Source organism: Haliotis asinina, chromosome 2 (genome assembly GCF_037392515.1).
Source record: "Haliotis asinina isolate JCU_RB_2024 chromosome 2, JCU_Hal_asi_v2, whole genome shotgun sequence".
Classification (NCBI taxonomy): Eukaryota; Metazoa; Mollusca; class Gastropoda; order Lepetellida; family Haliotidae; genus Haliotis; species Haliotis asinina.
Genome location: NC_090281.1, coordinates 58420388 through 58443141, shown reverse-complemented (window position 1 = coordinate 58443141; position 22754 = coordinate 58420388). Strand labels below are relative to the sequence as shown.

At 41.3% G+C, this 22754-nt stretch overlaps 1 protein-coding gene across 1 annotated transcript; it reads left to right on the top strand.

Moving 5' to 3' along the window:
* The first annotated feature begins 296 nt into the window (after positions 1-296).
* LOC137271914 (sodium- and chloride-dependent glycine transporter 2-like) lies at positions 297-22108 on the top strand. Its single transcript, XM_067804298.1, has 15 exons — positions 297-341; positions 1817-1934; positions 3524-3655; positions 4028-4249; positions 5307-5472; positions 6188-6326; positions 6779-6913; positions 7395-7498; positions 8609-8733; positions 8996-9108; positions 9693-9824; positions 10090-10189; positions 10630-10730; positions 14276-14431; positions 21923-22108. Exons 1-15 carry the CDS (start codon positions 297-299, stop codon positions 22106-22108), a joined length of 1974 nt encoding a protein of 657 aa, XP_067660399.1.
* The last annotated feature ends 646 nt before the right edge of the window (positions 22109-22754 follow it).

Sequence of the window (22754 nt, the reverse complement as noted above, 5' to 3'; positions counted from 1 at the left end):
AAACTGCACTGTTATAGTCTATTCAGCCCAAAAGCGGACCGATGAATTGCAATCTGTCTCAAAAACAAAATAAAAATTAATATTCAATGAAACACTGATCATAATGAAAACATCGTATCACGTATCAACTCTGTTATGTGTTTGCAGAATATTTGACCCCAAAACACACAAAGTTGTTTAACAAGTGCAAAGAAAGGGACGGCCAGGTTTGCGAGAGAAAATGGACAGCACCGCACATAAATCAATTAATGAATGAAACATTTTGTCAGCACTTATACGTCATCTCCTGAGATACGATGACATGTGTCAACCAAGTCAGCGAGTCTGACCACACCATCCCTGTAAGTCGCCTCTTACGACAAGCACTGGACGTTGAAGATCAATTCTAACCCGAACTGTCCCGTGTCGTGTCGGAGCAATGTTCAGTTACAGCTGTCCAAGACATTAACCATCATTCACGTCGACCACATGTCCGTTCTACTCACCACGATTTCGCTTTTAACAAACACTTATGCTGCCATATCGTGATTTTTTAAGGCCCTGACTAATGCTTGCCAGTTGTAATATTCTGACTCTATACACACTGAAAACGCATGTTTTCTTGACTAATGATGGTGCCTGGATGGTACTCAACTGAAAGAAGTTACATCTGTACCCTGCGTCAGCAATATAAACGCAATGTACGTACACTGCACTATTCTTCTTCGTAGAAATATCCTGGACTGGGATGATAGATGTCTGGAACCTTATTCGTACGTTTGTCTTGGGGTTGCTGATTTTGTATGGATGGGAGCTATTTTTTTCAAGATAAAAGTTATGCAAATAGTATAAACCGATTGTTTTGTGATCACCAGAGAAGTAGGGCATGACGTGATCTAATTTTACTTGTATGTTCACGGGCTTTGTTTTGCTAAAGATACACATATTTTTATGTTTATATTTCTGTCGTTTAACTTCAACACACTGTGTCAATGACTGATGTATTATTATTCAACGCTGATCCGCTGACGTGAAACTATTTGCGGTTATTGTTACACCAGATATAACGGATATATATTTTAGCGAGTTGGGTGTCCCGTTATTTGTAATCTGTTCTGTAAAATGTTCGACTATGAAATCCTCATCACTTCGTTAATCGTGGTTAGATTTTATAATATGTGTACTGTACAATGATCAACGTGTAAATTAGTTGTACTATTTGTCATAGTTGAAATCATTTGCCTTTGGAGACTCATATAGCTCTTGAATAACTACTTCCGTGTCAGTTTGATAAAGCTGTAATAATATTGGCTACAGACTGCCTTGCTATTAGCAGAATCTTATTCGTTTTGAAATCACCCTCCGTCACGTGTATTCATCATGATATTCGATCCGTGAAGGTCCAGGGTAGAAGTCGCCTTCAGCAACCCATGCTTGCCATAAAAGGCTACTATGCTTGTTGTAAGAGGCGACTAACAGGATTGGGTGGTCAGTCTCGCTGACATGGCTGACACATGTAATCGGTTCCCAGTTGTGCAGATCGATGCTCATGTTGCTGATCACTTGATTGTCTGGTCCAGATTAAATTATTTACAGACCTCCACTACATAGCTGGAATATTGCTGAGTGCGACGTAAAACTCAACTCACTTAATCACCATGATACACAATTTATGTAAGGACATAAACATACTGCAAAAATGCACCTGAACATAATGTTCAGTACTAGAGTGTTAGTGTTAGATGTTATATTATACATTTATTTCATTTCAGATGATAGTGTTTATAATATAATATGTTGTTTATTAACAACAATGTGTGTCTACTGATCACTTCAGGATTATGCCAGGGGGTCCTGGGGAAACAAGGTCCAGTTCCTGCTGTCCTGTTTCGGCTACGGAGCCAGCCTTGGAACCGTCTGGAGGTTTCCTTATCTCTGCTACAGAAATGGAGGAGGTAGGACGTACTCTGGAATTATCAGGATAGTTCTCCAGCGTTACTTAGTGAGTGGGTGAGTTCAGTTTTACGCCGCACTCAGCAATATTCAAGCAATATGACGGCGGTCTGTCAATAATCGAGTCTGGTCCAGACAATCCAGTGATCATCACCATGAGCATCGATTTGCGTAATTGGGAAACGAGGTGTCAATCAGGTCAGAGAGCCTGGCCACCCGATCCCGTTAATCGCCTCTTACGACAAGCATCTTATGGCAAGCCTTTTATACCCCGGACCTTCACGGGCCTCTCTGGCGTTACTGAATATCGTTAATGCGTCCATTACAAAACAACATCTATATGATTCACTTCACCTGATCTTCACTGAATGTTATGAATCAAATTTATCTGTAAAAGGTGTATATACAAAGCATGGATTAGAGAACCAACAATGGATATTTGTCTGCGATGGGAACTGAACTAGCGTCCAAAAGGAACGCCACCAAATATATTTCTGGTCTGAAACAAGCATAAGAAAAATATGGTAACATTAGAGTTTTATTGTAAATAGCAATCATTCAGCAACAGTATTTAATGGATAACAAGAAGAAAAACGACGCGGCTCGTGATCGAATATCACATGTCTGACACTGCGGTGCATTATCCAGTACTCGATCACCAATGCAGATTCTGTTGGGAGCTTGTACAACTTTCTGGCCATAGGCAGCACATATCGTTCAGTATTGATGCAGGACCGAACCCGACGTCGAACCCAGTAGGTGAGTCTTCTGACGTCTTGATTAGGGATCCGAAGCCATTCCTTTAGCAGGGCAGCTGCCAAAGCATTCCCCGTCAAAGCTGATTTTGGCGTTTCCGAATATGACATCCCAGTTATTCCCAACGGTGCTCAATATTGGGGACGGGATCTTGATGAGCTGGAACTCTTCGCCAGTTCCGCTGCTGCCACAGTCCTGTTTCATCCCAGTCTGGCACGTCGGCATTGACACGTCAACGTCATGCCCTTGGAAGGTCTATTGGCACGGAGATCATGAATGCAGAGTCGTCTGGTCACAGACTGTCTGCTGACTGGATGTCCAATGCTGATGGCTTTTGATGACGTCACAGTGACCTAGAGTTTCCTCAAGTGAAACACCCGTAAATACCGGTCCTACTTGCGGGTAGTGACCTTCAATGTACCACTCTTTGGCATGTCTGCTGTACTGTGAGTCCGTCGTGTGACATGTCTTCTGACGGTGGTCCTAGCCACATGCTGTTGTGTCTGTTCCATCTGTAACATAGCGACATGCAGCAGTCTTCCTCTGCTCTGGTGTTAAACGAGGCATGTTGCTGGTTGTCAATCGCTTAAAATTATGTCAGAGAATAAACCTGGTTACTGAGGTTTTTTTCCACAAAATACGAAACGCAAGTGCAAGTGTTCTCCGGGAATACACATGTTGTTTTCGAGAGATGTGTTTTTCGCTATTTTCAAACAGACTGACAGACTGAGTTATTTTGACAATTTACAGTCGTTTATGTTTTGGTGACGGGGCTCTTGTTTATTGACGTGTCTCTAGTTTATTGACAGAACAACAATTTATTCTTTTGTTGCAGCCACGTTCCTGATTCCCTACTTTATTATGATGTTGGTGATCGGCCTACCAATAATGTTCCTGGAGATGGCCCTCGGTCAGTTCGCCTCAGAAGGAACGATCACTGTGTGGAAGGTCAGCCCAGCATTCCATGGTAAGAGTCCGGTCGGTCACCTTATCGGTGCTGTCAGCTGTTTCGAATTCAAATCTGCATGAATGGATCACTGAAAATAATTAACTTCACAGGGCGTTCACGAAAAAATATGCATCCGACATTCGAAAAGACTTCTTGAGACGACAGCATGTTATATAATCGATTGAAAGAAACAAATAAAAAAACATGACTACATAATCAGGCAAATGTTCTCATCTCAGGATCTCATACACAAAGCTTATATTCTCGAGACTTGCCTAATTTATTGGTCACTGGATTGTCTGGTCCAGGATATTTTAAGACCTCCACAAGCTGGAATATTGCTAAGTGCCGTGCAAAACTAGACTCATTCACTCTCCTGATGTATTCCAGGTATCGGATTGGCTATGGTGATCACCATGTCTATCCTTGTGGTTTACTACAACATGGTTGTCATGTACGCTATCTACTACGTGTTTGTCAGCTTCGTCAACCTTGACGACACTGTACCCTGGGGGTCGTGTGGCAATCCCTGGAACACTAATTCCTGTAGGTCGGAGCCTTTCCCTTCACTAACGCCAATGGACGAGGCAATCAGAACAACGACTTTGTTTGGTAATATCTCTAAGATTCATTTTACAAACGTAGCCAAAATCATAACAGAGTTAGGTTTGAGAATTAGGTGGAATGAGTGTGACTCTCCTCAACTTCAAGCATTATTGAATAACTGAGATTCCTTCATTGTCTTACCGTCATGTAAAACACTTTAATTTTATTGGTCAATAAACGTTGAAACTGAAACGTTGTCACTCCTCCCACCATTCGTAACTACTCGTTTCTTTCCATGAGCTACAAGAAGACCTGTACCCATCTCGTACGCCATTATTGCCAAGAATCAAATCGCGCGTAGTAAAACGCATTTCCAAAAATGAAAATGGCCTAACCGTTGAACATGGAAAGTACGCTAAATTATACAAAGCACAATTGAAACATACACTTTGAGCTAAAGGAAGAGCAACTTTCAACGCTGAAACATATTTGCAAAGGGAATGGCCGCATTGCTGTTTTGTATTTTCACACTCAACATATACAGAATTAACAATTTTTATAGCAGTGTTAATCTTGTCAGAATATGTACTTGTTTTAAAAATCCAGAAGAGTGGCAGGCGTCATTTTGTTTGCATGTCACGAAGTCGGTAGATATCTTCAAAATAAAATGATATTTTGTAAATTTGACATGGCGGTAAGATAAATACCTTGTATACCTCTCCCTGGGGTAAAAATGGCCTACCGACTCGGGATAACACTGCTGTACAAAGTGGCGTACATCAGACCTTATTGCCCTCCGTACTGTATCAGTCTTATGCCTTCCCTACCGACTCGGGATAACACTGCTGTACAAAGAGGCGTACATCAGACCTTATTGCCCTCCGTATTGTATCAGTCTTATGCCTTCCCTACCGACTCGGGATAACACTGCTGTACAAAAGGGCGTGCATCAGACCTTATTACCAACGAGAGAAGCATACAACTTATACTGAAAACGTGTGGGAAATCGAACCCGGATCTTTAGTGTGAGGAGTGGAAGCTGTACTCATAAGGCTAGTCCTTTACAGTTTCACTGACATCGGTTCTGCTGTAATGTTTAATGTCATTATGGACGTGTTAACAGAAGAGTTCTACAACCAGCCTTGTGTACAGAACCTTCTCAGCAACATCTCTGACGTCTACAACTCTACCTTCAACAGCACTGATGATCTCAACTCCACCATGATCCAGAACGACATCACGAAGAGATGCCTCATCAAATACACCACAGCCAGTGAAGAGTACTGGGAGTAAGAACTCGATCCAGCTGTTGGTACAACCAGACTGTCCATAACACGTTGCACATACAACCCTTCATGAAAGATACCTTGAGTTACTTTTCCTCTTCCTTAAAGTTAGCCACAAATTCTTTAATCATCTCAAAACAAATAGTTTGCAGTCTAGTGTGCGTAGGCGTGTGCGTGTCCGTGTGCGTGCGTGAATGCGCGCGCGCGCGCGCGCGCGCGCGTGTGTGTGTGTTGTGTGTGTGTGTTTCTCTGTGTGTGTTAAAGGTAAAAGGTTTCTGTGCTTTATAAAACTAGACTGACAATGTCAGTGTCGATGGTGACCACACGTTGCGCTGAGCAAAGTGTTGGGTCTCAAATGGTAACACAATTAAGGCATGATATTAAGACACTGATATCATAGAGACATCCCCAAAGCATTTTTAGATCAAACAAAATAGGTATAGTCAGCACACTGTAGATGAACGGCCAATGTACACATTTCAGAAAACCACGCTCCTAGGTATCATTCCTTGATAAACAGGTAACGACTTGAAGCCTTACACGAAATATGCATTTTCAAATTATGATTTAATACCTTCTAATCGAGATATCTTCATGAATATATACTGAACCACGGAGTATCGTATTTCAGTGTAAGTGAATTTTATTGAACTTGACACGAAGCTTAGTGGGTCTTTTTCTGTCAGTGATTATAATAAGGGTTATATTTTAATTCTAGACGTTATGTACTTCGGCTCTATGAATCTGATGGGCTTGAGGATTTGGGCGGGCTCAGTCTGAGGAACACCCTCTGTCTGTTCCTTACCTGGATTCTCCTTTTCATCTGTCTCAAGAAAGGAATCAAATCATCTGGCAAGGTAATGTCCCTTGAAGTGTTTGTGACGTAAGTCAAGAGCATCAATCTGATGATTGCGATGTAATCTGTATTAGTAGCTGGCAGTCTTGAAAGTAGCTGATTTTCCTCATTTATGGACTGTGACTTGACGAGGTCTGCAGAGTGAATGAGTGAGTTTGGTTTCACGCCGCACTCGGCAATATATCAGCTATATGACGGCGGTCTGAAAATAATCGAGTCTGGACCAAACATTGCAGTGGGAGGCAACAGCATGAGCATCCATCTATGTAAGTGAGATACATTGACATGTGTCAACCAAGTCAGCGAGCCAGACCACCACCGATGTATAGTTGGAACATTGCGTAAAATTAAACTCACCCACTCATGTATTTAGCACTGTGTTGTTGCCGTTTTGTCACTTAACTTTGTAGATGTGTGCACACATGTGCATTGTTTCTGTTGTTTCTCTCTTAGGCCTTATATTTCACCGCCACCTTCCCCTACGTCATCATGCTGGTGCTGTTGGTGAGGGGCCTGACGTTGCCAGGATACGAGAAGGGCATCGCTTTTTACGTGACGCCGCAGATCCATAGGCTGACAGAGGCCAAGGTAGTTACTTATCTAAGTGACATTTTAGAAGTTGGGAAGTACAGTTACGACAAACCGTATGGATGAAAACGTCTTTATTTTGTGAGAGCGACGTTTTGATACAGATTCTTGTGTCGTTCCTGCGTGATAATGGTCAAGTTGTCATCCATAAAGTTTGTCTCCAAGGTAAATATGTCTTATGCACAGATTCATTGCTTGCGCAAATATGTTTTACTCCATGTCAATGTACGTAACATCATATATAAGTACAGTGGAAGCTGTCAAAACCGGCATCTGTCCTATCCAGCAAGCCGTATACACTGGCCTAAAATCTCAGTCCCGCCAGTGCCTTGTATATTTATCACCAGCTGTACAATCCGGCACATTGTCTAAACCGGACCAGTCACAATGGGAACCGGTTTAGACAGGTTCAACTGTACCATGCATAAGGAAATAAGCTTTTAAGACTCCTTGCTTATGATGGGCTGATGGTTTGTTGCAGGTATGGGGCGATGCAGCTACTCAGGTATTTTTCTCGTTAAGTGCAGGGTATGGTGGAGTGGTGACTATGTCGAGCTACAACAAGTTCCACAACAACTGTGAGCTGTGAGTTGACTGGCGATAAATTACCTCAACGTCAACTACCTGTTTAATATGTTATGTTCTGCATTCACAAAGCTCAAAAGCTAGTATGAAAAAATCGTGGATTAAAGTAGAATGGAAGATGAAGGCCGTGTTCCACCCATATTCATTAGTAGCCTAGTGGTTCAAGCGTCTAGTCGATGACCCGGGTTCGATTCCCCACAAGGGTATAATGTGTGAGACCCATTTCTAGTGTCACTCATGCTGGAATATCGCTAAATAGGACTACATACACCTTTCTGTTGACCCTAGGGTCTTCAAATGTCCAAGCAACCTCAATGGTTATATTGCCAGATTTAAGCCTTCACTAAAGCCTCACTAGTAGCAATGAAACAAACATCGTTCTTAATACATTTACATGTCACCAGGCTTTACATGTCACCATAAAACGACATTCAAACTAAGTTCAATTTCATAAATGAAATGCATTTCCTGTTTAAAAGCTATACCGAAACAGAAATTTACGTATATGAAAACATACTTCCCAGTCCAGTTTAGACTCACTGGTGTAAATATAGCCAGTGTTCTGGACCTAAATTTTGCAATATATTCCACACTGTTTAATGGTATGGTTTACACATGAACTGATGTATTGTAAAACAAATTGGTAACATTAATGGGAAGTGTGTTTAAAGTTTAACCTTGATGATTTGTACTAGAAACACGCATTGACTAACTGCAGCAGCAACAGGTATAAAATAGAGATGTTTCTATTGCATGAAGCTTGTGTATACCCACTTAAATGACACTTGTTCACAGTAACTGCCTGACTGAATATTCCTTCCACTTATATGTTATTTCGGGACAGGCTTTGTCGACAGTTACTGATCTGTTTTTATTACGTATGCAATATTTTGTATTTGTCAGGATGAACAACATATTGAATTCTTCCAAAATCGAGAACATGTTAACGTTTTAAAGAGTTTTCAAAACCGGAATTTATGACAAGAAACAGCAAATTACCTATATTGAATAATTGGTGCGGATATTACAAAGCAGTTAGAACAGTCTTGCATAATCAGTAAAACTTGAACTATTATCTGGTATACTGAGAGATTTGAGCTCTTCTTACAGAGATGCTGTTATAGTAGCTATCGTCAACTCTGTGAGCAGTATTCTGTCTGGCTTCACCATCTTCTCTATTCTGGGCTACATGGCACACGTCACTAACCAGGACATAGAGACCGTGGTACATCAAGGTCAGAAGGACACATTCACTCACTCACACACCCACAGTCACACACTCACACACAGTCACACGCGCACATACATGCTGACACATGTAAAACACTAATCTGTCGTAAACGTTGTATCCATATTGCTTTACTCGGAGTCCAGTTGGTAGCATGACACATTAATATATGATATTACTAATGATACATAAATACATATTCAAGAATGACGAGACAATAAAATTAACACCAAAACAAACACAATAGAATGTTTGACATTTGGTTTCAGGTCCCGGTCTAGCTTTCATTGCTTACCCAGAAGGCATTGCTGAGATACCACAGTCTGCATTGTGGGCCTTACTGTTCTTCTCCATGTTTTGTACGCTTGGAATGAGTGGTCAGGTAAAGCAAGAACACCAGTGACCTTCTGTCTTGACTGACACGGAATGGCAGACTCAAGGCATACATTATGAATAACCTTAACTTAATACTATCAGTTCGACCCGTGAAGGTCTTGGGTAGAATATTCCTTTAGCAACCCGGCCTTGCCATAAAAGGCGCCTGTGCTTGTTGTAAGAGGCGACTAACGCGATCGCTCGCTGATTGCGTTGACACGTCATCGGTTCCCAATTGTGCAGATCGATGCTAATGTTGTTGATCACTGTATTGCCTGGTCCAGACTCGATTATTTACAGACATTTCACATTTTGCATAAAGCTGTGTCTCTTGGCTCAAATTCTTCCAATATTAACAGATATATGGAACCTTGTTGTAGTTTCGTGATGTTAAAGTTCACATTTTGCATTGTCGTTTCCTTTGGGTAAAATTCTTCTAATATCTGGGCCCAAGTATTTTATCACGAACAGAGCATCTAGTTATCAGCAGAAAGAAATATATCCATTCAAGCAACATAAGCCTAGATGCTTTCAAGTAATCACGGTGTCATGTTTCAGATTCTGAAACTTCCGTATTCTATGTTTCTACAGTTTGCGCAAGTGCAGACTGTATTGAGCGGCATCGGTGACATCTTCCCACATCTCCTGAGACGCCACAAAACTGCCTTCACAGGATTCTGTTGTCTCCTTGGCTTCCTTCTGGGCTTGCCCATGGTCACAAGGGTCGGCGTTACTATTACTGATCTTTGTTATCCTCAGATACTAGTACTTGTAACTTCTGCTTCACCTATACTATTTCATTCCTTTTTATGTATATATTTTTGAAACCCTTTCAATAATTACCACCTCCAAAAATATGACATTCAGACGCGTCGCCAAATATTGAGTACAATATCTGTCTGTAAACGGCTTACCTCTGTGCATGCGGACATGTGCAGCATTCATCAACGCGTCTGTCGCTCTGAATGTCGTCTATGTTATCCTCCAGGGTGGTATCTATGTGTTGACTCTGATGGACTGGTACTGTGGCAGCTACAACCTGATGATAGCGGTTCTGGCGGAGATCATCTGTCTCATGTATGTCTATGGTATGCACGAACTCTTTGAATTTGTAGTCTCCGGGGCCAAACAGGATTTACAGCACCGTGGGTATTGGAGCTACGATTATCGTGAAGCTGACAAAGCTTCGTGTAAGAGAGGGTTTTGGAGAATCGACCTGGGCGATGCGAGACCAGTGATGAACTATGCTGAAACATACTGTTGAAAACATGTTTACGTCATTTTACTGAAGTATAACAGTAAATGTATGGTTACGTAGATACTATCGCTTCAGTATACCATTTTCGCTATACCATCGGTAACATGAACATCATATTCGGTCGCACGCATGAATGACCCAGTAAATTGAGTGCACAAGTGGATAGCACGTCATGAATAAATCAGCGCCATATTTGTAAAAATGTATCGAAATATCTGTTGAAGGGTTGTATCCAAATTAAGCCTTTCTTGTTATTTTATTGTGGTGCAGGTGTAAAACAGTTCCTGGAGGACATCAAGATGATGATTGGCCACCTACCTAATCCATACTGGGTGGTCAATTGGGTCTTCCTGACTCCCGCCACCCTGCTTGTGAGTGAATTCTGCTCTGAGATAAGTTCACCAAAAAGTCGATTATGAGGGGTGGGTGTGGGGGTGGGGGGGTGTTCTGATACGTGGTTATCTGCAAGGTGGTGAGGGGTGAATCCGTATCTGATGAGGCAGAATGTTCATAGTACCTCGCCGCAAACGACCGTGTAACAAATCATTACCTTTAGAGTTTTCAAATGCCAATTTCTCGCGTTTTGTTCTGGAACCGTTTTCATTTGTTTCTGTTCATTTCTCTTTGTGTGTGGTTTAATGTTGCAATATTATAGGTACAGACTGTTGGTCCAAAAGCCAGCCCCTTGAAATGGAGAAAATGGGGTTCAGTTCTAATGACCGACTGAGATGTGGTTTTGACAACAAATCGGTTTTCATTACATAGTTCAGCTTTGTTATTTTTTTTGGCACTGTATGCATGAAAACTATATACTTTGTATTTAGATCAGTGAAATATAACATAATACCTGTTTAACAGTAACAGTTCCATGCTTTACATAGGATCAACGATATCAAATATGCCGAAGATACTGTTGGATTATCATTACAATCCCACAACGTATGAGAAAGCTGTTAAATTTGTAAATCTGACACTCCTGGTGTCATTCTTTGCTCTTCGAAGAATGATGAGTGAGTCACGTCATTATAAAGCAAGCGACATATCAGTTCGTTTCTTTTGTTCGTAATAGTCAGAGTGTATTCCAAGTTTACATGTAAGTCAATGCCGGCTATGTCCAGAGGTCTAGGGAACATATTTCAGTTCCACATCCACATGTTGAGGACCACAACAGGTTCATCCTCTCACACCTACACCTTCCTGTACATTGACTTTTACACGCACAAATTATATGAAACTGAAGAAGGTCGACGACTATGATTTAGTCTAAACTTGTTTGCAACTTTATCGCAGAGGAATATTTGATGAAGATTTTATTGCAACAGAAACGTATTGCTTTAAACATACTCAAACGTATTCACAGATGATAGGTGTATGAACATTTTATTTCATCTACGTCGTTAATGATGTGCACAAAAGAGTTACATGCGGCAAGGAGACGATGACCATAGATCTCCGCAAGTGGAAATGTATACATCAAACAAGTAAGTAAGAACGACCACCCAGTCACATTAGTTCGCTCTTACGACAAGATGATTTGCTGAAGATCAGTTTTGGCACTGATCGTTTTATGAATCCAACATATTTGTAAACCTGCGATAATGGTTAATGAATAAGTATATGTGTATAATCATTCTCGTGATATAGAGTGTATGTCATTTCAAATGCTACCATACTGCTTGACAAGTATTAGATGAGACACGACCTCCAATTTGCATATCTGGGAACGCCCTCCAGAACATTACATTTGAAACAAATGGGAAACAGGTTGCCGTCTAAATATTGAAAAGTTCAGTTTCCTCGAGCGAATCGTGTCGTGAAGGTGTTTCCTGAACTAAATCTCTCTACGAGTCACGTATTAAACAGTAGCGGTATTGATTTCATGTCACAGTCTGCATGTATTGCACGTGCTTAATCGCCAATCTACCTGTAGCAACCAAGTGTATTCATTCGGATTACTTGCTCTGCCTGCTTGTCAGAAACTCGCTCACTGTGCAGGCTCATCTAGTACTTGCCTACCAGTAGACAACACAATGTATGTTGCCAATATCACTTTGTCGTATTTTTAGAGGGAATTGTCAAGTTACATTTAATCAGCTATTTAATGCACCACAGAAGGTGGTATAGACGCTGGCAGACGCTTTAGATGCTTTGGAATTAGATTTTGCATGGAAAACCTTGAAATGGTCCATACATATTGACAGTAGTGGGTAACCTTGGCAGAGTGAATACAAAAATACAAACTGTCGTCTATTTCCCGATTCCTGTAGGTCGCATGACTACGGTGTTAGTCAAGCAGGGAGTTAATGAAATAACAACAGCTAGCTAGCCCATCATGGATTTAGCTGACGTGACGAACGTCAGTAATACGTTAGTCATGAAATATTGACACACCTCACCTAGATGCACACTACCAAGTCGGCTGTCGTCAACGGCATTGTTCTGACAGAGATTAGAAGGTCACCAGATATGATACATAGTTGAAGAAAATCTTGCTTGTTCAGATCTATATATTTATTTTCCAAAATTAGAACACTAATAATTACGGAAGCGTCCTAGTGTCACGGCCTGAATTTTTTATCTCCTAACATCTCCTAATTAGGACTTATTATCTCCCAATTAGAGTTTAGAGGTTTGTACTGGATCGGATCAAGTTGGTCGCCTTTGTTGTCTCAACCTTGATTGGAGCAGCGGTTTTAGTTGACATTGATTTTCATTTGTCTGAGTCATCTCTGTATTGGGATTCTTGAGAGGCAGTTAGAAGTTTGTGAATATAAAAAGACGAGTATATGGATGACAACTTCTTGTTATTGGTTAACACGACGTTTCTGGGCTACTTCTTGCCCCTTCTTCGGGTGATAGAGACGGGAGTACAACAGAATGTACCATAAGATCCTTTTTTATGTGACTTGATTTTGCTTGTCCTTGTAACGGGTACTAAATATGGCAAAAATTATGCCTTTTCTGCGAACACACTTCAAAGAAGTTATCTTGGTGTCCTCTCGATATCTCGTTCTCCTTATTAATGATTTGCCTCACAACTAATCCCCACGGTTGGATTTTCATAACGTTTGCACTGTAAACATATCTAAAAGTATTTATGATATTGAATGCCTGCTTGGTTTAATGTAATATGAAAACTTTTAAGGTTAATTCAACTACATTCATAATGGTGTGTGCGATATGCATGTCCGACGTTTCGATTGACATGATAATATTCTCCAGTTATCCATAGGATAGTGGAAACAGAGAAAAGACGATTTTTGTCACTTCAGTAGAACGGCGGTCATTCTGGTGGTTGTGGTTCTGGTCTGACTTAACTAAGGCAGCGTTCTGTGTCGTAGCTGTCGCGCGACAACCCATGGTATGACGTCTACAGCGCCAATACACTGTGTCCTTATGCGTGTTCTTAACGCTGAACTGAAAGCCATTGTAGACGTATTTGTCCACCTTTATATGGTTATCAGTATATTCAACTTGTACCTGTGCGTTTGCCATTTTGACCGAAGCTGTCTAAGTTGTCTCAGCTTCATACTATCAGCTGAACGACACTGAGTGAACACTAAAGATAGTGAGTGAACGTTCATCCAAGGCATCAGCGGTCAAAGTTGTCTGACTCTTTATCCAAGGTAGTAGGTGACAAAGAGTGAACACTCACTAAGTGTAACAACTTAACAACACTGTTAGTACATGTGAGTAATGCACCTTTAAGCAGGTTTCGATCACATGCATGCACACCTCGAAATCTATCCAATCTAGTGTCATCGTATTTATCTAAGGGCAACAATACAGTGTATGAGAAGGGTTACATTTGTGCCCAGTCAAGAACCTTCATTCCCATTGTAGGAGCAACGATCTATTTACCCTTTGTATAATTCTATATATACAAAGGAATATACCTAATGTATGTTTGTTTCAGTTTGTATTAATCGTGTCAGCTATGCAGTACGATCCTGCCAACTATGGAGACTACACGTTTCCATCGTGGGCTCAAGGCATTGGCTGGAGCATGGTTGTCGCCCCTGTTGCTATGATACTCCTCATTGTAGCGGTACAGACCTACAAGCTGGGACCAGTAAGTTCTCTGAAAAGGTCTTCAAACTGGTGTGTTTGGAGCAATATGAACATGTCAACACATACACCCGAGGGTTGTGCTAAATATATGATAACATTCATTCACATCATGAGGCACCCTTTCAGACCTGACAGTTGAAGATCCGGGTTAGCATTGATCTTCGCTGACCCTTGTTTGTCGTTAAAAGCGATTAGCGGGATCGGGTGATCATACTTGCTGACTTGGTTGATGTATGTCATTGTATGCCTATTGCGTTGATCACTGGGTTGTCTGGTCCAGAGTCGATTATTTACAGACCACCATAAAACAGGGGAATATTGCTGAATGCGACGTAAAACTAAATTCACTCATTCACTGTCAGAATATGTAAATATTTTTACTTTTATTACATGGATTTAGAAAGGATTTTACCGCCGCTTTTTATTAAAACTGATATACCACAGAAACAATGCCCACGCACAGCGGTTATTGTCTATTCAGAAGAAGGCTTTTGTCCCAACTCCCAACTGGGGTCCAGCCAAACTGGAAGACAGAACAGGAAGATACTCGACCAGTGCTAGGCCTGCTGATAACCAAGTCTACACCGTGGGCACCAATGGCGCTTGCAATGGTTTGAGGAACACAGAGGATAGTACCAAATATGGTTCTGGCCTACCAGTTACACTACAGCTAGAGACTGAAAACTAACAACGTGTTGTACAAGTGATAGGAACCCTCACTACGAGCAGATAATAATAAACAAACTTTTCTCACACTAAAAGAAATGGAATTTGTAATATTCGTGGATGATGACTGCATCTAGGGTCATATGTATTACATATGACAAGCAACAGAGTCTCTGCAGTTAAGTAATGGTAATCTCAAAATGACTTCCAGATGAGTATCAACATTGACTGTATTGGCAATGGTCAGACTTGACTCCTGGCCCATCACTTGATTCATACAAAGCTACTAGACTTAAACCGTTGTTGTTACTTGTGAACAAGCCATTAAAGCATATTGTGACAATCATGAAAAAGATAAATTTCCATTAAAGGATATATATATATATATATATATATATATATATATATATATATATATATATATATATATATATATATATATAAGGGATATATAAACATCCGTGTCCTGTTATCATTTCAGAAACTGCTTGTGTGTGTGTGTGTGTGTGTGTATATATGCGCGCGCGCGTGTGTGTATTTTAAGGCAGTGTAGAAGTATACAATATATTATGGCCTCTCATAAAAACTATTATAATGGAAAGTATTATTTTCCATTAAAGAAGATATACAATGTATACACACACACACACACACACACACACACACACATGTATATATATATATATATATACACACACATATGTGTGTGTGTGTGTGTGTGTGTGTGTGAATATGTACATATATCTAATTTTAGATGTATGTGTGTGTATGTGGGCGTGTTTGTGTGTGTGGCTATGTGTGTGTAATATAATGCAATATACAACTATACAATATATTCTGGCCTCTGATAAAAGCGTCCAGTGATATAACAGGTTTGGAACATTATTATAATGTTTTACAGATTAAGATTGATATGCAGCACAGTGGGTGATCCTAGCACAGTCAGGCCGATAAGGCTCATCATCAGCTCAGGGCCCTCACCCCCTCTACACGCAGCCCAGACAGCGAATGGGACTTCTCCCAGAAGTCACTGCCTAGTCGAACCCACCAAGAACTTTCCGGAGAATATGAAGGTTACCCAACACTGCGGCCGTTCTGCATTACCCAGATTGTCAGAAGGGCTGTGTTTCCTGTGGAGAACCCGGGCACTCTCCTGATCTGCGCCAAGATATCAGCAGATACCAAACCAAGGGCACCGAGAACAATGGGGAGCCTGATGACAGTGTACTTGGGATGCAAAATAGACATTTCAAAGGCCAAATATCAAGCTTTTACTGAATCTTGCCCATCACATTGCTGTCAAAAGGGACAGAAAATTAAATCATTATGATATAAATAATTTTATTGGCTTTATCAAAAAGAACAAGATCAGGTTTGTTGGCTGGAATTCGTCTCAGGCTGTATATGGGCCTATAGTTTAAAAGCATCATTTTTGTTCAGGGTCGTACCATGGATGGACCTCGGGGTCAAAGCAACAGGCATTACGGAGACGATAGTAAAAGCAGCGAGCCATGTCATCATGTCTTTTAAGATATGCTGTTTGTGCCAAGGAAGGGCATTTACTGACAAGGTTTTGGACAGTCTCTGTGAATTCATTGCACAGTCGACATTTCATGTTCACATTTTGATTAAGAATCACATTTTGGCGATTGCGAGAGGGAAGTGACTGGTCCTGAAAAAGGAAGCCCTCAGTTTCACATTTGAGACCAGCCGACTTTATCCAGGCAAAGGAGCGGTTGGATTGCTGTTCTGTTCCACACACTGCCATGTACACACGATGCAATGGCTTCTCAGACAGCTTCTCCACAAACAACACATTTTATCTTACCTCACACATAAATGTCCCTGCCTGATTGGGTGAACGCTGTTCTGTTATTTTCAATGTACCCCGCCAGAGGTAATCTACAACATTGTCTCCCTGTACCCCATGTATAAGCGAAGTGCATTGCAATACACCCCGCTGCCAAACGCAACTCATCCGTTGCGTAGCAGTATCTCGAATAACGTTAAATGGCGCATGATGCACGGAAATTACCGAGGGTTTGCGAATGGAAATCGATGGAAGGGAGATAACTCTAAATCTATTTTTTTTTCTTGTGTCGTCCGCAACATTTATTGATTTGACTCTCTTCACAATGAATAAATTTCTACAAAACGTTTAAATGTAGTTCCTGTGAATATTAAGAGGACACTTACATCTCGGCGACTTTACTAAGACAATACCTACGGGAAAAAACAGCAAGATGCAAGATTCGAATCGTTTGATCCACACATTTTGACTGAAGCGTACGATCAGATACCCATGCTTCAAGCAGTTCAAATTAGCACTGAAGTGTTCGGTAAGATATACTACTCAAAAAAAGAAAAGAAAAAAAAAAAGAAACGCATAGCTGAAAATTGTTATCAATTTATACATTTAAGGTTCAGTAATACAGGACGGTCATGAAGGAAACATGAATGAACATTAATGGTCCTATGCTGCAAGAAAATGTACGTCACAAATGACAAGTGTTCCAAGGTCAAGGTCGCAGAGCCGTCAGTATCTTGTGTGCCCACCATTAGCATCAATGGTTGTTTGACATCGCATCGGCGTCCCATAGACTGGACCAGATTCCGGATGAAGTGCCTTGGGATGAGTTGGTACTCTTCCCTCAAGGCCACAAACAGATCGGGTAACGTCTGTGGCTGAGGGTCACGCTGTCGCACACGACGATCCAATTCGTCCCACAAATGGTCAATAGTGTTAAGATCCGGTGATCGTGAGGGCCAATCAAGAACCTGAAGGTTGTTCTTGGCAAGGAAATCCCTGGTTATTCTTGCTGTATGCGGCCGAGCGTTATCGTGCTGAAAAATGACGTTCTGGCGGTTCATGGAAGGAAGGACATGAGGCCTGATGATCATCACGGTAACGTCGAACTGTCAAATTGCCCTGGACCTGAATGAGATCTGTCCTGCCACTGCATGAGAGGAGAGCCCAAACCATGACACTTCTACCGCCAAATCGGTCCACTTCCTGTACACAATTTGGCGAGTAGCGTTTTGTACGACGTCCATATACACGTTCTCTTCCGTTGGGACGTCGCAGACTCATCACTGAAGATAACAGTTCTCCACCTTTGCAATGGCCATGGAAGATGTTGGCGAATACCAGCATCACGCGAGCGGTTCCTCAGAGTCTGATCAGAAATTTTTCTGAGTCCTGGCACTACTGATGTTGTGGAGGATGCTGTGGTGAACCTGTTCTGCAAATGTAGAGGCCCAATAAACCTGTCCAGAGCGGGCGTGATCACACGGGGTCGACCCTTGCTGCTGGTAGCGATGCCAAAGTCTTGCTACGGTACTCTGTGACACATTCAGTTGCCTTGCAATCGCCGACTGAGTCTCACCAGTCTCCACATGCCCAATCGCATTGTTGTGCTGAGCCTCGGTAAGTCTAGGCATGACTTTAGCACCAAATTTAAGGTTGTCAACTGTCGCAAGAGCATTGAAACGCCCCGACCTTTATTGGAAAAGATGCATGGAATGTGCGTGCAAAAGGAAACGCATGAATTTCTTCCCGTTCACAATTTATTGCATTTATTGAGGAAAACAGATTTTGGTGCGTTTTGTCGAGTTGTCCTCAGTGACAATGGATTCAAACTCGGGAATCGGGAATGACAGCGTTCACCAGATGATTACATAGACACCAATGATTCAAATTCGAAAAGATACATGGAAAAATACTACCTATGCGTTTCTCTCTCTTTTTTTTGAGTAGTTTAAATACGTTGTTCACTGGTCCCTCGGGGACCATGAGTTGAGGTACCCCCTTCGTGCTCGGGGAAGATAAACAAACATCGAGGGTACCTTGGTCCCTAAGCGGCCATTGAAGAATTTAGAGAATACCCGTGTCATCAGGAATGTAAAGTGTTTTCATGGGGAAGGAGCTGAAAGCACTGTAACGACAGTCAAAGAAACTGTCCCGAGATCCACAAAAGGAACATCTGTAAAATGGACAGTGCATTTCGAGGATGGCTTTGCAGAGTAGCGTGAGAGGATAACAAAGTCACAGTGGAATGTGGAAGTGACCCAAGTAACGAGCTTTCCGGTAAACCGGACTTTGTGTCATTGGACTGAAATCGGATGATACGTGTTGACACGGAAAAAAATCACATATAGCAGTTAGAAATCACATCACTATTTGACAGTGACCATAAAACAAACATGCCCATGAACATCTAAGGTGAGAATTACCATTAAAATTTGAGCAAGAGTGTTCAGTCTTTCACATCTAGCTTAGCGGAAATGTTTGCTTAACGGATGATTTATGTGCAACTTGATATTTGCAATATGTTGGCTTTCCTGTACGTGTTTATAATACACATTAAAGACCAGATATGGGTTGGGGTTGGGGTTGGGGTTGGGGGGGGGGGGGGTCGATGGTGCTGGTGGGTCACCCATTCTGTTCAGGGTAAACTTTGTACTTTGTAAACTTGTACTGGGACAACAAATATTTTAACGGTATGCCTAGAATTTATGGGAAGGGCCGGGGAATTCATGCAAGGGTTACTTATTTTGTACATAAATTCTAGGTGGAGGAGGGGGAGGGGTGTCATTCGTAATATACACGGTACTCCGTAAAATCATGATCACCCTCATACCCCAACCGTAAATCAAGTATTTAATTCAAATGAATGCATTTTCATAATCTAAGTGAATTGCATTGTATGTCTCCGACTGCATGACACGCACATTTATATTTATCATCGTTAAAAGGTGTTGACCAGACGTTCATGTTTAAAAGAGAGCATGTGCTGTTAAGCAAGATCCATTCGTCAAGCATAATTCTATGCTGTAACGACAGCATAGGTTGTATTTTAGATCTCAAGCTACTGTAAATTTATGATAGCTCGTTAACTTTAATGTTAGAGGATACTGGATACGGGACGCATGATTTTAACAGCAAGTAAACTCAGTAAGTTGGTCACCTTGTAATGCAATCAAGTGGATTGCACCAACATCCCGCTTTCGGAGAAGATATTAACTGCAAAATGTAGCACAAGAATAATGACGTTATATAATTAAATAACTTCAAGTCTGTTATGACCCGCGAAGATCCGGATTAGAATTGGTTTTCAGCAACACATACTTATCAAACGGGACCCATAAAAGGCAACTATGCTTGCCGTAAAAGGTGACTAACGGGAAGCGGTGATCAGGCTCCCTTAGTTGGTTGACACATTGCGTAGATCGATGGTTATGATGTTGATCACTGGATTGAGTCTGACTCCATTATTACAGCCCGCTGTCACATAACTGGAATATTTCGGGGTTAAACATCGAACAATCAACAATCAACATACAAACAATCATAATCCTTATAAAAAACTTTTGTATCCTTATTCAGTTGTGCGGCGGCTGATGGAGGATATAAAAATGACGCTTTGTCGCCGTTCTAATCCCTGTTAGGTTCATCAAGTGGGTCTTCCTGACTCCTGTCACCCTATCGGTAGGCTCCTTGCTTTAACGTGTCCCAGACGTATGATGGATGTAGTCCAGGGTGGGTACTAACATGTCTCTTGAATATGCTGATGGTATGACAGGACTGTAAGGACCTCTGCTTTAAGGTGTCTCTGAATTATGCTGATGGTATGACAGGACTGTAAGGAGCTCTGCTTTAAGGTGTCTCTGAGTTATGCTGATGGTATGACAGGACTGTAAGGAGCTCTGCTTTAAGGTGTCTCTGAATTATACTGATGGTATGACAGGGTTGTAAGGAGCTCTGCTTTAAGGTGTCTCTGAACTATACTGATGGTATGACAGGACTGTAAGGACCTCTACTTTACGGTGTCGCTGAAGTATACTGATGGTATGACAGGACTGTAAGGACCTCTGCTTTAAGGTGTCTCTGAAATATGCTGATGGTATGTGTTGGGAAAGGTACGTGTAGTACTGGTCTGATTTATAGTCTATAGTGTACATTTACTAAAATCGGTCATCTTTACGTTTCAATGTTATGATTAGGGTTTGGACTCAGAGGTCCATCCTGAGTTCCACCAACACTACAGAGATGGCGTCACTGAATATATTCATTATAAAATTCTGTGTGGAGGACACGTCTGGCCATATCAGGATGTTTCCTTATCAATACAATGAAATTATTCATTTCATTGAATTCCATGTGGATGCTGTCACGCCTGCATCTAATGTACCAAGTTGCCCGACTCCTCCGACAGGACAAGCCCAAATTATACAGCATGTTTTTATGATTTATTTGCCAATTCGTATGTCTAATTCTCCAGTTCGTTCCATCCCTATTGCGATGAAAAAATGTGTATTTAAAACCAATACCAATAAAATACATTCTTGTCATGAACGTAAATTGCAGTTGTGTAGTCTGAATACACTGTATGTAGTGATGTGGTGTCACCCCACGTACCAAGTACCAAGACTTGCATGGTTGTCGCCCTTGTTGCTATAGTCATCCCCATCTTCGTTGTACAGATCTTCAGACTAGGACCCAGGACCTTGGACCCATAAGTTCGAAACAATGCTTCTAACACCGAAAGCATTTCAACACAGTTACGATGTTGTTCCATTCTATTTGAAGTAAGTCGTTTTATTGGGTGAGTAAGTTTATTATCTGACGTCCCATAGTGATATTTCAGCCATACCGTGACGAGTGAAACAGTTTCCAAAATAACCTTTACCATAATAAGGAGCGTTCTGTTGGACGAACGTAATGATTTCTTGCCAGGCGATGAAGACATCCTACATGGTGCAAGTTAATGCCTTTTATATGAAATGTTGTAGCATCCCTCAGGCATGGCGATTATTGTGTACTCAGGGGAACCCCTTTGTACCAGCTCCCAGCTGGGGACCTGCCAAGCAGGAAGACCGAACAGGAACATACTCGGTCAGTGCCAAGGTTCCTGACGGACACACTTTGGACAGCATCAGTGCCAACACCGAAGAGAAATCATCCGCCAAGTGCGGTTCTGACAACCACAGATTGTACAGCACTACAATGTAAACGGACTCGTATCGAGAATACTTTGGTAAAAGCTATTGAAGGTCATTCTTGAAAGCGATGCTATTTTACATGTTCTGAAGGAATGCGAAGAACGTTTCGCTTTTTTAAGAATTATTCTAGGTCTATTCTGATGTATATTGGAAGTTCGGGACTTCTGATAAAATTGATCTATTTCCTGCCAGTTAACCCCAACAGGCTGTATAATAGCCATAAAACGATGAGAAATTGTTTAGCTTTTTTTCACAAAACATATAAATGACCTTTTTTAACACTGCTAACAATCTTATCATTTTTGGTTGTTATTGGATTATGAATTATTGGTACATGTGTGTGTGAATCTCTGAACAAACGAAGAAACATTCGTCATCTTGAATATTAATTTCAAGACTAACGGGATCGGGTGGTCAGGCTTGCTAAGCTGGTTGACATATGTCATCGGATCCCAATTACATGGATTGATGCTCGTGCTGCTGATCATTGGTTTGTCAGGTCCAGATTCGATAATTTACACACTGCTGTCATATAACTGCGATATTACTGAGTACTTGGCCAGTCAGTGAATTCTACAATGCATGGATGTAAATCGCGAGTAACGGACTCGGTAACAATGCTTAATTATCTTATGATTATCATTGGTATGGCGATA

What these genes read in the sequence shown, in the direction of transcription:
- LOC137271914 (XM_067804298.1), top strand. Translation starts at nt 297, where the DNA reads ATGACATGTGTCAACCAAGTCAGCGAGTCTGACCACACCATCCCT. An exon ending in ATAGGCTGACAGAGGCCAAG is followed by an intron (nt 6,914 to 7,394) that starts GTAGTTACTTAT and finishes GGTTTGTTGCAG; the next exon opens with GTATGGGGCGATGCAGCTAC. An exon ending in AGACCTACAAGCTGGGACCA is followed by an intron (nt 14,432 to 21,922) that starts GTAAGTTCTCTG and finishes TTGTGTACTCAG; the next exon opens with GGGAACCCCTTTGTACCAGC.